The 14,084-nt window shown below is 43.4% G+C and overlaps 1 protein-coding gene across 4 annotated transcripts; it reads right to left on the bottom strand.

The window, feature by feature from the left end:
- Nucleotides 1–2,726: 2,726 nt before the first annotated feature.
- Nucleotides 2,727–13,235, bottom strand: LOC135510177 (arfaptin-1-like). 4 transcript variants are annotated; one of them, XM_064930969.1, is made up of 8 exons: nucleotides 13,046–13,235; nucleotides 11,891–11,986; nucleotides 10,449–10,485; nucleotides 8,627–8,733; nucleotides 7,720–7,941; nucleotides 6,526–6,683; nucleotides 6,215–6,389; nucleotides 2,727–5,470 (listed from the first exon to the last, which is right to left on the bottom strand). In XM_064930969.1, exons 2-8 carry the CDS (start codon nucleotides 11,975–11,977, stop codon nucleotides 5,303–5,305), a joined length of 954 nt encoding a protein of 317 aa, XP_064787041.1. In that variant the 5' UTR covers nucleotides 11,978–11,986; nucleotides 13,046–13,235; the 3' UTR covers nucleotides 2,727–5,302. The 4 variants fall into 4 exon arrangements, with proteins under 4 accessions (XP_064787041.1, XP_064787039.1, XP_064787038.1 ...); XM_064930967.1 differs by having other exon boundaries at nucleotides 10,449–10,488; nucleotides 11,891–11,981; nucleotides 13,046–13,234; XM_064930966.1 differs by having other exon boundaries at nucleotides 10,449–10,488; nucleotides 13,046–13,234.
- Nucleotides 13,236–14,084: the final 849 nt, after the last annotated feature.

Consider the following 14,084-nt stretch of genomic DNA (forward strand, 5'->3'; position numbering starts at 1 on the left):
CACAAATGCTGTCCTAAAAAAAATATATATACACCGTTATGTTAATGAGCTGATCACATGACTGGAAAAACACTGACTGGGACTATGAACAGTGAATAAGTAAATAAACATTAACATTCAAACACTCTATTTTCTGACATGACAAAGACATGATAAAACAAATTGTTCAAACATTTTAATGGGCAAGATTCAAAAACACACCAAAAGCTCTGAGGAAAGCCAACAGGTCAATACATAAAAGCTTAACAAATCTAAGTAACACTGGCAAGAGCAGTGTGCAAGTCATTTTCTTTAAGATCGCCACAAATGATTCCCACACACCTGCAACAAGCCCACTCAGATGTGCGAGTGCTTTCCCTATTTTAAGATTTGAGAAAAAAAAAAATAGTGAAACCCGCTCACTGCTCTGTAATAAGCTTTATGTATCAGCCTCTGATTGGACGGGAGGTTGACTTGTAAAGCTTAACGAGCAGTGTGTAGGTTTCTCCTTTTTGTCTCGTTTTATTCAACTGTTATCATGCACCTGCAACGAAGATAACTCAGATGTGCGAGTGCCTTTTGAATTTCCTATTTTTAAAAAGAATCAAAACACGTACATTATACACAAAGAATAATGTTGATCTCGATATTTGGCATTAAATTGCGTTTATATTCAAAAACACACAATTATACACGATTGTTATTTTTGGTAGATAGACAAGTGCAAAAGATGCGTTTGGAATTACACCGAACAAAAATACAAAACGCAACCTGGAAAAAGTCTTGGTCCCAAGTTTCATGAGCCGAAATAAAAGATCCCAGAAATGTTCCATACGCACAAAAAACTTATTTCTCCCAAATTTTGTGCACAAATGTGTTGACATCCCTGTTAGTGAGTATTTCTCCTTTGTCAAGATAATCCATCCACCTGACAGGTGTTGCATAATCAAGAATCTGATTAAAAACAGCATGATCAGTACATAGGTGCACCTTGTGCCAGGGACAATAAAAGGCCACTCTAAAATGCTACCGATGTCACAAGTTGAGGGAGAGTGCAATTGGCATGTTGATAGCAGGAATGTCCACCATAGTTGTTGCCAGATAATTGAATGTTCATTTCTCTACTATAAGCCACCTCCAATGTTGTTTTAGAGAATCTGTCAGTCTGTCCAACCGGCCTCACAACCGCAGACCACATGTAACCACGACAACCCAGGACTTCACATCTGGCTTCATCACCTGATTAGGGACCCAATGAATTGATTTACATCGACTGACGTCCTTTATATGAATTGCAACTCGGTAAAATCTTTGAAATTGTTTTGTGCGTATTTTTTTTATATTTTTATAATGCGATATAGTTGATTCTGGTAGGAATCTAAAGATCCTTATAAAGTCCAAGAAGGTTCTAGAGTGTAAAAAGGTTCTAACGGTCTCGAACATTCTACAGTCTCTGGCTTTGATTCCATATCTCAGCACCGCATGTTAGTTTGGTCCTATAGTTGTAGGCTGCGTCCCCACGTGCTACGCACTTCCCTTTATAGAGCTCCAAAAGGTAGTGAACGACGTAGGGAACAGGGTGACATTTTGGACACAACATTAGTCAATACAGGAGAACTGTACATACTGTATACATAATAACACCACAAAGGCTGTGATAGTAACAATGCTACTGCCAAACAGAACTCCTATAGTCAGTGAATAGGAGAAACAGAGTGAACAGTCTATAGTCAAGTAGGAGAAACAACAGAGTGAACAACAGTCTGTAGTCAAGTAGGAGAAACAACAGAGTGAACAACAGTCTGTAGTCAAGTAGGTGTAACAGAGTGAACAACAGTCTGTAGTCAAGTAGGAGTAACAGAGTGAACAACAGTCTGTAGTCAAGTAGGAGTAACAGAGTGAACAACAGTCTGTAGTCAAGTAGGAGAAACAGAGTGAACAACAGTCTGTAGTCAAGTAGGAGAACAACAGAGTGAACAACAGTCTATAGTAAAGTAGGAGAAACAGAGTGAACAACAGTCTGTAGTCAAGTAGGAGTAAGAGTGAACAACAGTCTATAGTCAAGTAGGAGAAACAACAGAGTGAACAACAGTCTATAGTCAAGTAGGAGAAACAGAGTGAACAACAGTCTGTAGTCAAGTAGGAAAAAACAGAGTGAACAACAGTCTGTAGTCAAGTAGGAAAAAACAGAGTGAACAACAGTCTGTAGTCAAGTAGAGGAAACAACAGAGTGAACAACAGTCTGTAGTCAAGTAGGAGAAACAGAGTGAACAACAGTCTGTAGTCAAGTAGGAGAAACAGAGTGAACAACAGTCTGTAGTCAAGTAGGTGTAACAGAGTGAACAACAGTCTGTAGTCAAGTAGGAGAAACAGAGTGAACAACAGTCTGTAGTCAAGTAGGAGTAACAGAGTGAACAACAGTCTGTAGTCAAGTAGGAGAAACAACAGAGTGAACAACAGTCTATAGTCAAGTAGGAGAAACAGAGTGAACAACAGTCTATAGTCAAGTAGGAGAAACAGAGTGAACAACAGTCTATCAAGTAGTTCTGTAGTAGGGAGAAACAGAGTGAACAACAGTCTGTAGTCAAGTAGGAGAAACAGAGTGAACAACAGTCTGTAGTCAAGTAGGAGAAACAGAGTGAACAACAGTCTGTAGTCAAGTAGGAGAAACAGAACAGAGTGAACAACAGTCAAGTAGGAGAAACAGAGTGAACAACAGTGTAGTCAAGTGAACAGAAACAGAGAAACAGAGTGAACAACAGTCTGTAGTCAAGTAGAAGAAACAGAGTGAACAACAGTCTGTAGTCAAGTAGGAGAAAACAGAGTGAACAACAGTCTGTAGTCAAGTAGGAGAAACAGACTGAACAACAGTCTATAGTCAAGTAGGAGAAACAGAGTGAACAACAGTCTGTAGTCAAGTAGGAGAAACAGAGTGAACAACAGTCTGTAGTCAAGTAGGAAAAAACAGAGTGAACAACAGTCTGTAGTCAAGTAGAGGAAACAACAGAGTGAACAACAGTCTGTAGTCAAGTAGGAGAAAACAGAGTGAACAACAGTCTGTAGTCAAGTAGGAGAAACAGAGTGAACAACAGTCTGTAGTCAAGTAGGTGTAACAGAGTGAACAACAGTCTGTAGTCAAGTAGGAGAAACAGAGTGAACAACAGTCTGTAGTCAAGTAGGAGAAACAGAGTGAACAACAGTCTGTAGTCAAGTAGGAGAAACAACAGAGTGAACAACAGTCTATAGTCAAGTAGGAGAAACAGAGTGAACAACAGTCTGTAGTCAAGTAGGAGTAACAGAGTGAACAACAGTCTGTAGAAAAGTAGGAGAAACAGAGTGAACAACAGTCTATAGTCAAGTAGGAAAAACAACAGAGTGAACAACAGTCTAGTCAAGTAGGAAAAACAACAGAGTGAACAACAGTCTATAGTCAAGTAGGAATAACAGAGTGAACAACAGTCTATAGTCAAGTAGGAAAAACAACAGAGTGAACAACAGTCTATAGTCAAGTAGGATAAACAGAGTGAACAACAGTCTATAGTCAAGTAGGAAAAACAACAGAGTGAACAACAGTCTATAGTCAAGTAGGATAAACAGAGTGAACAACAGTCTATAGTCAAGTAGGATAAACAACAGAGTGAACAACAGTCTATAGTCAAGTAGGAAAAACAACAGAGTGAACAACAGTCTATAGTCAAGTAGGATAAACAGAGTGAACAACAGTCTATAGTCAAGTAGGATAAACAGAGTGAACAACAGTCTATAGTCAAGTAGGAGTAACAGAGTGAACAACAGTCTATAGTCAAGTCGAAGAAACAGTCTATAGTCAGGTCACAACACTGCATACAAGTAGGAGAAACAGAGTGAGAGGTATTACAGGAAGAGAAGGGTAGGGGGAGAACCTATAGGGTAAGAGGAGAACCTATAGGATCTATAGGGTAAGAGGAGGACCTATAGGGTAAGAGGAGAACCTATAGAACCTATAGGGCAAGAGGAGAACCTATAGGGTAAGAGGAGAACATATAGGGTAAGAGGAGAACCTATAGGGTAAGAGGAGAACCTATAGGATCTATAGGGTAAGAGGAGGACCTATAGGGTAAGAGAATAACCTATAGGATCTATAGGGTAAGAGGAGAACCTACAGGGTAAGAGGAGGACCTATAGGGTAAGAGGAGGACCTATAGGATCCATTGGGTAAGAGAAGGACCTATAGGATCTATAGGGTAAGAGGAGAACCTACAGGGTAAGATGAGAACCTATAGGATCTATTGGGTAAGAGAATGACCTACAGGATCTATAGGATAAGAGGAGGACCTATAGGGTAAGAGGAGGACCTATATGGTAAGAGGAGGACCTATAGGATCCATTGGGTAAGAGAAGGACCTATAGGATCTATAGGGTAAGAGGAGAACCTACAGGGTAAGATGAGAACCTATAGGATCTATTGGGTAAGAGAATGACCTACAGGATCTATAGGATAAGAGGAGGACCTATAGGGTAAGAGAATAACCTATAGGATCTATAGGCTAAGAGAATAACCTATAGGATCTATAGGCTAAGAGAATAACCTATAGGATCTATTGGCTAAGAGAAGGACCTATAGGGTAAGAGGAGAACCTATAGGATCTATTGGGAAAGAGGTGAACCTATAGGATCTATTGGGTAAGAGGATAACCTATAGGCTAAGAGAATAACCTATAGGATCTATTGGGTAAGAGGATAACCTATAGGCTAAGAGAATAACCTATAGGATCTATAGGGTAAGAGAAGGACCTATAGGGTAAAAGGAGAACCTATAGGATCTATTGGCTAAGAGAATGACCTATAGGGTAAAAGGAGAACCTATAGGATCTATTGGCTAAGAGAATAACCTATAGGATCTATTGGCTAAGAGAATGACCTATAGGGTAAAAGGAGAACCTATAGGATCTATTGGCTAAGAGAATAACCTATAGGATCTATAGGGTAAGAGAAGGACCTATAGGGTAAGAGGTGGACCTATAGGATCTATTGGGCAAGAGGAGAACCTACAGGGTAAGAGGAGAACCTACAGGGTAAGAGGAGAACCTACAGGGTAAGAGGAGAACCTACAGGGTAAGAGGAGAACCTACAGGGTAAGAGGAGAACCTACAGGGTAAGAGGAGAACCTACAGGGTAAGAGGAGAACCTACAGGGTAAGAGGAGAACCTATAGGCTCTATAGGATAAGAGAACAGGAGTGTCGACAATACCCCCTGTTTTGGCCCACAGATGTGGCAGTTGAGAGGCCCCAACTTGCATTAAGATACTGGAAGGTTTCATGAACCCCCAGACATGGTGGATGGTTATTGGGGTGATGAGCTCTCCTCTAGCCAGGAAGGAGCCTCCGTGCCGGGCATGGGTAGCTTGGTGCTTGCCTGCTGCAGGCTGAGCTCCAGGTGCTGGTGGTTGGAGGTGCTGTTGGAGGCTACAGCACCGTGGAGCAATACCAACTGTTGCTGGAGAACCTTTACCTGGGGAGGGGGGGGGGGGGGAGAAATTAGTGGGAAAACGAGGGAGGGAGTGAATGAGTGTGTTCAACCCCCCCTCCCTCCAGGGTGGCCGTCAATAATGTCTGATCCCTGGCCGTGACCCCACTCTCTGAGGGTGACTCGGTAGGAAGTGATCTCAGGTCACGACCCCACTCTCTGAGGGTGACTCAGTAGGAAGTGATCTCAGGTCACGACCCCACTCTCTGAGGGTGACTCGGTAGGAAGTGATCTCAGGTCACGACCCCACTCTCTGAGGGTGACTCAGTAGGAAGTGATCTCAGGTCGCGACCCCACTCTCCGAGGGTGACTCGGCAGGAAATGATCTCAGGTCACGACCCCACTCTCTGAGGGTGACTCGGTAGGAAGTGATCTCAGGTCACGACCCCACTCTCTGAGGGTGACTCAGTAGGAAGTGATCTCAGGTCACGACCCCACTCTCTGAGGGTGACTCAGTAGGAAGTGATCTCAGGTCGAGGGTGACTCGGCAGGAAGTGATCTCAGGTCGTGACCCCACTCTCTGAGGGTGACTCAGTAGGAAGTGATCTCAGGTCACGACCCCACTCTCTGAGGGTGACTCAGTAGGAAGTGATCTCAGGTCACGACCCCACTCTCTGAGGGTGACTCAGTAGGAAGTGATCTCAGGTCACGACCCCACTCTCTGAGGGTGACTCAGTAGGAAGTGATCTCAGGTCATAAATGCACCCCTATTTGACCCCGTCTCCTTACCTTATTCTCCTCCAGTAGTTTGAGTTTGACTGACAGGTCGTTTCGGCTCTTCTCATACTTCTCTCTCTGGTTCTGGAAGGTTCTCTGGGCCTGCTCTAGTTTGGGGAGGGTGGCGGTGTCTCGGGGTCCCAGGTTCAAGTCCTCCAGGTCACAACGGTACGCATCGTACTCTATCCTGTAAGACATTAGTTGTGTTCATTTTTTACATCCCGATGTGGCCCTCGAGCCAAAATGGTCGCTGGCCTAGTGAGATGACACAAAGGTTGTTGTGTTGCCTGGTCTCTCTCTGTGTGTGTGTGTGTGTGTGTTACCTGGCTGTCTCGTAGTGTTTCACGTTAAGCATGGTGTCCTCTATAGTTTTGTTAACCAGTGTGTTCATATCGGAGGTGAAAGAGTTCAAAGCCGAGACCATGACCTCTCCGCTCTTCGACATGAATCGCTGGGTGTCCCCGTTCAGACCAAACTCTACCTGACAAATACAGACCAGAACAAGAGGATTTGAGGGGACATTTGCACACAAAAAACTGTTGAAAACTTTCAAGTCTGTATTTTAAGCCTTATCCAGAAATTAGAATTAAACCAAGAATAAAAGCAATTGTCTTGAGGACGGTGCTGGTCACTTCACCCCCATCTACAGATTACCTTGACTGGCCGGTACCCCCGCACACTGACTCAGTACCGGTACCCCTTGTGAATTTAAGTATGCTCTCTCTAATTCTCTCTTTCTTTCTCTCTCTCTCTTTCTTAGAAGACCTGAGCCCTAGGACCATACCCAGACTAGAGGACCATACCTCAGGACTACCTGGCCTGATGACTCCTTGCTGTCCCCAGTCCACCTAGACTTTTTATATTGTATAGTTTTTATGTAATAAATATTTCCTTAAATATTTCTTAAATATTTTCTTAAAACATATTTTTCTTAAAACCGCATTGATGGTTAAAGACTTGTATTTCACTGTGAGGTCGACACCGGTTGTATTTGGCACGTGACGAAAAGTTTGATTTGATTGATAGCAGAGAGAGACTGGTACCCAGGCTAGAGGACTGGCACCCAGGCTAGAGGACTGGCACCCAGGCTAGGGGACTGGCACCCAGGCTAGGGGACTGGCACCCAGGCTAGGGGACTGGCACCCAGGCTAGGGGACTGGCACCCAGGCTAGGGGACTGGCACCCAGGCTAGGGGACTGGCACCCAGGCTAGGGGACTGGCACCCAGACGAGAGGACTGCTACCCAGACGAGAGGACTGCTACCCCGACGAGAGGACTGCTATCTAAACAGACTGGTGCCCAGACTAGAGGACTGGAACCCAGACTAGAGGACTGGAACCCAGACTAGAGGACTGGAACCCAGACTAGAGGACTGGAACCCAGACTAGAGGACTGGAACCCAGACTAGAGGACTGGAACCCAGACTAGAGGACTGGAACCCAAACTAGAGGACTGGAACCTAGACTAGAGGACTGGAACCCAGACCAGAGGAATGTTCTTGTATTAAAATCTCTCACGTGTAGTGGCGGCGTTTTGAGGCTGAGCTCGGTGAAGGCATCGCCCAGAGTCCTTTGCGTCTGTGTGACCTGGGCGAGCTGCGTGGCGAGTGTCTGGGCCAGGCAGGTCACGTGATCATAACGACGGCGGTCATCACGGAGAATGTCGATGCGGGCCTCGAGTTCTGGGTCGACCGTACGGGATCCACGACCCATCTTCTCTGACAGAACCTGCTTAGTACACTGGGGAGGAGGAGGGAAGGGCAGAAGGGGGAGTAAGGAATGGAGAGGGAGGGAGGAGAGGAAGAGAGAGAGAGATGTGACATGCAGGACAAGCAGAGAAAGGAGTTTCTTGAAGAGTAACTTGCTCTTCCCCTCATCTCTCCCTCCCTCCCTCCCTCCTCACTCCCCCCCCTCTCTCCCTGTCCCCCCCCCTCCCCTCCCTCTCCTCCCTTTCCCCCTCCTCCCCCCTTTCTCTCCTCCCTGTCCCCCCCTCCCTCCCCTCTCTCTCCTCCTTTCCCCTCCTCTCCCTGTCCCCCCCCCCCCCCTCTCTCCTCTCTCTCCCCCCTCCTCTCCCTGTCCCCCCTCCCTCCCCTCTCTCTCCTCCCCTCTCTCCCCTCCCCTCCTCTCTCTCTCCTCCCTTTCCCCTCCTCCCTTTCCCCTCCCCTCTCTCTCCTCCTCTCTCCTCCTCCCTTTCCCCTCCCCTCTCTCTCCACCTCCCTTTCCCCTCCTCTCTCCTCCCTCCCTCCTCCTCCCTTTCCCCTCCTCCCTCCCTCCTCCCTTTCCCCTCCCTCTCCTCCTCCCTTTCCCCTCCTCTCTCCTCCTCCCTTTCCCCTCCCCTCTCCTCCTCCCTTTCCCCTCCCCTCTCTCTCCTCCTCTCCTCTCTCTCCTCCTCTCTCCTCCCCTTTCCTTCCCACCTCCCTCTCACCTTATAAGTAGTGATGCTCCATTTGCGAACCTGTTCCAGTTTCTCGATGGCGGGCATTTTCTGGTTTCCCGTGACAACCACTGGTCCTGTGGTTGGCGTCCGTGAACCTAGATGGTAGAGACCCAAACAGATATAATATTAGACAAAAACATAATTTAAAAAACGTACATTTGTTTGCGATCAGATATCTCTGGAATGCGTGGGAAGACTTTTGAACAGATGACCAAAATTAAAAATCACTTGGAGCTGATTTGCTGTTGTATAGAGTATAGTATATTAGTATTAGTAGTAGTATAGTATATTAGTAGTAGTAGTATAGTATATTCGTATTAGTATTAGTAGTATATTAGTAGTAGTAGTAGTAGTAGTAGTATAGTATATTAGTATTAGTAGTAGTAGTAGTATTAGTAGTATATTAGTATTAGTAGTATATTAGTATTAGTAGTATATTAGTATTAGTAGTATAGTATATTAGTATTAGTAGTAGTAGTATAGTATGTTAGTAGTAGTAGTAGTATAGTATATTAGTAGTAGTAGCAGTATATTAGTATTAGTATTAGTAGTATAGTATATTAGTAGTAGTAGTAGTAGTATAGTAGTATTAGTAGTATAGTATATTAGTAGTAGTATTAGTAGTAGTATAGTATATTAGTAGTATATTAGTATTAGTAGTATAGTATATTAGTAGTAGTATAGTACATTAGTAGTGGTAGTAGTATAGTATAGTAGTAGTATATTAGTATTAGTAGTATAGTATATTAGTATTAGTAGTATTAGTAGTATAGTATATTAGTAGTAGTAGTAGTAGTATAGTATATTAGTAGTAGTAGTAGTAGTAGTAGAGTATATTAGTAGTAGTAGTAGTAGTAGTAGTATATTAGTAGGAGTAGTATATTAGTATTAGTAGTAGTAGTAGTATAGTATATTAGTAATAGTAGTAGTAGATTAGTAGGAATAGTATAGTATATTAGTATTAGTAGTATAGTATATTAGTATTAGTATATTAGTAGTATTAGTAGTATATTAGTATTAGTATTAGTAGTGGTATAGTATATTAGTATTAGTAGTAGTAGTATAGTATATTAGTAGTAGTAGTATAGTATATTAGTAGTATAGTATATTAGTAGTAGTATAGTATATTAGTAGTAGTAGTAGTTGTAGTAATAGTATATTAGTAGTAGTAGTAGTAGTAGTATATTAGTAGGAGTAGTATAGTATATTAGTATTAGTAGTATAGTATATTAGTATTAGTAGTATAGTATATTAGTATTAGTAGTAGTAGTAGTAGTATATTAGTATATTCGTATTGGTAGTAGTAGTATATTAGTATTATAGTATTAGTACTAGTATAGTATATTAGTATTAGTATTAGTAGTATAGTATATTAGTAGTAGTAGTATAGTATATTAGTAGTAGTAGTAGTTGTAGTAATAGTATAGTATATTAGTATTAGTATTAGTAGTAGTAGTAGTAGTAGAGTATATAGCCAAGTTATCGTTACTCTTTGTGGATTCATTATTACGCGTTTTACTTTTCTATTATTTCTCTATTTTCTTTATCTCTGCATTGTGGGGAAGGACCCATAAGTCAGCATTTCACTGTTAGTCCACACCTGTTATTTACCAAGCATGTGACAAATAAAATGAGATTTTTAGTCTTATATTTAAAAAAAAATGTATTATTATTATTTTTGCTTAGAAAACCTGGGGGTCCAAATTAAAAAGTGCCAAATTCGGCCCACTAGTTTGGGACCACTGCTATAGGGTCTGGGGTGAGAGGTCAGGGGTGAGAGGGTGATTAATTGATTTTATTGCTGCCTTACCCTCATCGGGTTCTGTGTTGTCCTCGAAAACGGACTCCTTCTGGTAGGAAGTGAAAACAGACAGAATGAAAGAATAGAACACCTGTGCTGAGTCACCTTACAGTCCGGACACACTGAGTCACCTCTACCTGCTGCACACAGTAACGTCACCTTGGACAAACACTGCTGTGTGTGTGTGTGTGTGTGTGTGTGTGTGTGTGTGTGTGTGTGTGTGTGTGTGTGTGTGTGTGTGTGTGTGTGTGTGTGTGTGTGTGTGTGTGTGTGTGTGTGTGTAGGCAAAAAAGAAGAAAGACTAAACAGAGAGAGAGTAGACAGAGAAATGGAGAGGTTAGCAGACAGGGAGGTTTAGCAGACAGAGAGACGGGGAGGTTAGCAGACAGAAGTTTAGCAGACAGAGACAGGAGATTAGCAGACAGAAGTTTAGCAGACAGAGAGACGGGGAGGTTTAGCAGACAGAGAGACGGGGAGGTTAGCAGACAGAGAGACGGGGAGGTTAGCAGACAGAGAGACGGGAGGTTTAGCAGACAGAGAGACGGGGAGGTTAGCAGACAGAGAGACGGGGAGGTTAGCAGACAGAGAGACGGGGAGGTTAGCAGACAGAGAGACGGGGAGGTTAGCAGACAGAGAGACGGGAGGTTAGCAGACAGAGAGATGGGGAGGTTAGCAGACAGAGAGGTTAGCAGACAGGGAGACGGGGAGGTTTAGCAGACAGGGAGACGGGGAGGTTAGCAGACAGAGAGACGGGAGGTTAGCAGACAGAGAGACGGGAGGTTAGCAGACAGAGAGACGGGGAGGTTAGCAGAGAGAGAGACGGGGAGGTTAGCAGAGAGAGAGACGGGGAGGTTAGCAGACAGAGAGACAGGGAGGTTAGCAGACAGAGATGGGGAGGTTAGCAGACAGAGGTTTAGCAGACAGAGAGGTTTAGCAGACAGAGAGACGGGAGGTTAGCAGAGAGAGAGATGTGTGTGTGCGTTTGCTACTTCAGTGCCACAGGTGAGTCACCTGTTGATGACATCATTGTGCCACACCCTTTACCTGACACATCACTGGACAAATCACTTCGTCAGCTGGACAATGGTTCTCTTATCTCATAAATACACTGATCAGAACAGTAGACAGGCTGAATGAACCAGTGATGTTACTCATCCGTTCTAGATAGTATGAAGCTGATAAGCACTAAATACTGATATCCTTGACATGATACAGTGTTATAATAATATTACATACTATATTTAACATAACACATTGTTCATATTGTTAAAGTAGACTCAGGGATCTGGAAACCTCTCCAATGGTCACTTTTAAATCTTTTTCTATTTGCCCAAATTGATTATGGAAGAATATCCAGAGAAGACCATAGAGAGACTCCGGGTTTTGATGTTTTGTCCCAAACATATTATCATCAACACTCAGTAGTGTCCTGGATACCTGGTGGTTCTTACCATGTGGATGGCCTCCTGTCCACCAGACCCCTCTCCCTCGCTGGGTACGAGGGTGTCCCCTCTCTGGTTCTCCCCCTCCACCATCATCCTTCTTTTCTTCGTACAGAAAACACATTTTACAGACAGTCAAACCCGGAGAAGTTGAAACATGGAAATATAAATATTAGATTCTACTTCCTTTCATTTCGAGCTGAACACTTCCTTCTGAGTGCCGTGCCCCTCCTCTTCTCTGACTGAGCTTTACTCTCCTCCTCCTCCTCTTCTCTGACTGAGCTTTACTCTCCTCCTCCTCCTCTTCTCTGACTGAGCTTTACTCTCCTCCTCCTCCTCTTCTCTGACTGAGCTTTACTCTCCTCCTGCTCCTCCTCTTCTCTGACTGAGCTTTACTCTCCTCCTGCTCCTCCTCTTCTCTGACTGAGCTTTACTCTCCTCCTGCTCCTCCTCTTCTCTGACTGAGCTTTAATCCTCCCCTCCCCTCCTCTCCTCCTCCTCCTCCTCTTCTCTGACTGAGCTTTAATCCTCCCCTCCCCTCCTCTCCTCCTGCTCCTCCTCCTCTCTGACTGGGCTTTACTCTTCTTCTCCTCCTCTCTGACTGGGCTTTAATCCTCCTCCTCCTCTCTGACTGAGCCTTCCTACTCTCCCCTCCAGCTGTCCAACCTCCACAGGGTGGTTCTGGTTTGGTTAGCATACACTGCCACCTGCGGTTATTCACCAATACTACAAACAGACACGTAAACTCGTAACGTTACTGTTGTCATTCAATGACAGAATAGTTGTCTCGTAAATCATTTGTATAACAACCGGATAAAATGTCTATAATCCTAGTATAATACGCTTGGCACATTGCAAATAGCCCCCCAATAAACATTCACAACACACATAGTTACTGGCCATTCATATTATACAACAAGTTGGCCAGGGCAGTGAGAGGTTTCGTTGTCTTCCTCTCATCTGACTACTAGTCACACGACGGACAGATAGTCACATCAATTAGAAATCATTCGCAATTCATTTCTCTATACAACATCCGCTGCTTCCGTGATTAGAAGTATAAGTTAGGCCTGTTTAAAGTACAACTTGTCGGCTACTTACTCGTTGTTAGTTATGAATGTCTCCTGGCGAACAAAACGTAAACAACGACCAGAAAAGTTTTACCTTCTATTTATTTCAGATGTATTTCTTCGTCCGTTTTCTTTGGATTTAAACTCTAGATCAATGTAAAGCTGCGCCAGGAAACTATTAGAGACTTTGGGACAAAAGTACAATTGGAACTTTTCGGAAAACCGGAAATATAAAACAAAATATCAAAACTACATTCAAATCCCGGAAGTATTTCTACCTTGCTGTGCGTAAGGTCGTAACTAGTTAACACAGCCACAAAGTCATTAACAAACCGACTATTTCTAGAATTTATCTTCTTAAAATGTGATTTTAAATCGAACCTTAACCACACTGACAACTTTATGTCTAATCCTAAACTTAAAATAATATTTTAAAAAACTAAGTTTTGTTTTCTATAATTATTACTATCGCCAATACTTTGTGGCTGTGCTATCTAGTGGGGATCTGTGCGGAGCCACAATGTAGGAGAAGCGTCAACGGACGTTTTTTTTCCTGAATAATCTGAGACTACATTTCTTCTTCTTTTTTTCTTTTTTTAAATCATCATCAATGTGAACCAAACGGTTCACCAGGGCCCAGTAGATCTAAAAGTATCTGGATTTCGTCTCTCAAATAGGATTACATGAATAGAACGGACAAATCATTGAACTGAATGGGGACTTCCGTTCTATTCATTCCATTTCTATGTTATCTGATCGGGCGAAATCTAAATAGATCACGTTAGAAAAACTAGGCCCCAGAGTTGCTCGATCACCTATCATAGGACCATGTAACAGCATAACTCTAGACCGTCCCCTCGCCCATACCTGGGCGCGAACCAGGGACCCTCTGCACACATCAACAACAGTCACCCCACGAAGCATCGTTACGCATCGCTCCACAAAAGCCGCGGTCCTTGCAGAGCAAAGGGAAACTACTGTTTCAAGGGCTCAGAGCAAGTGACGTTACCGATTGAAACGCTATTTTGCGCGCACCGCCGCTAACTAAGCTAGCCGTTTCACATCCATTACATGTCACCACGTTTCAATAAATACATGTTGTTATTCTTCCTGTAAACAACTCATCTCCCAAC

This window comes from Oncorhynchus masou, chromosome 23 (assembly GCF_036934945.1).
Source record: "Oncorhynchus masou masou isolate Uvic2021 chromosome 23, UVic_Omas_1.1, whole genome shotgun sequence".
NCBI lineage: Eukaryota > Metazoa > Chordata > Actinopteri > Salmoniformes > Salmonidae > Oncorhynchus > Oncorhynchus masou.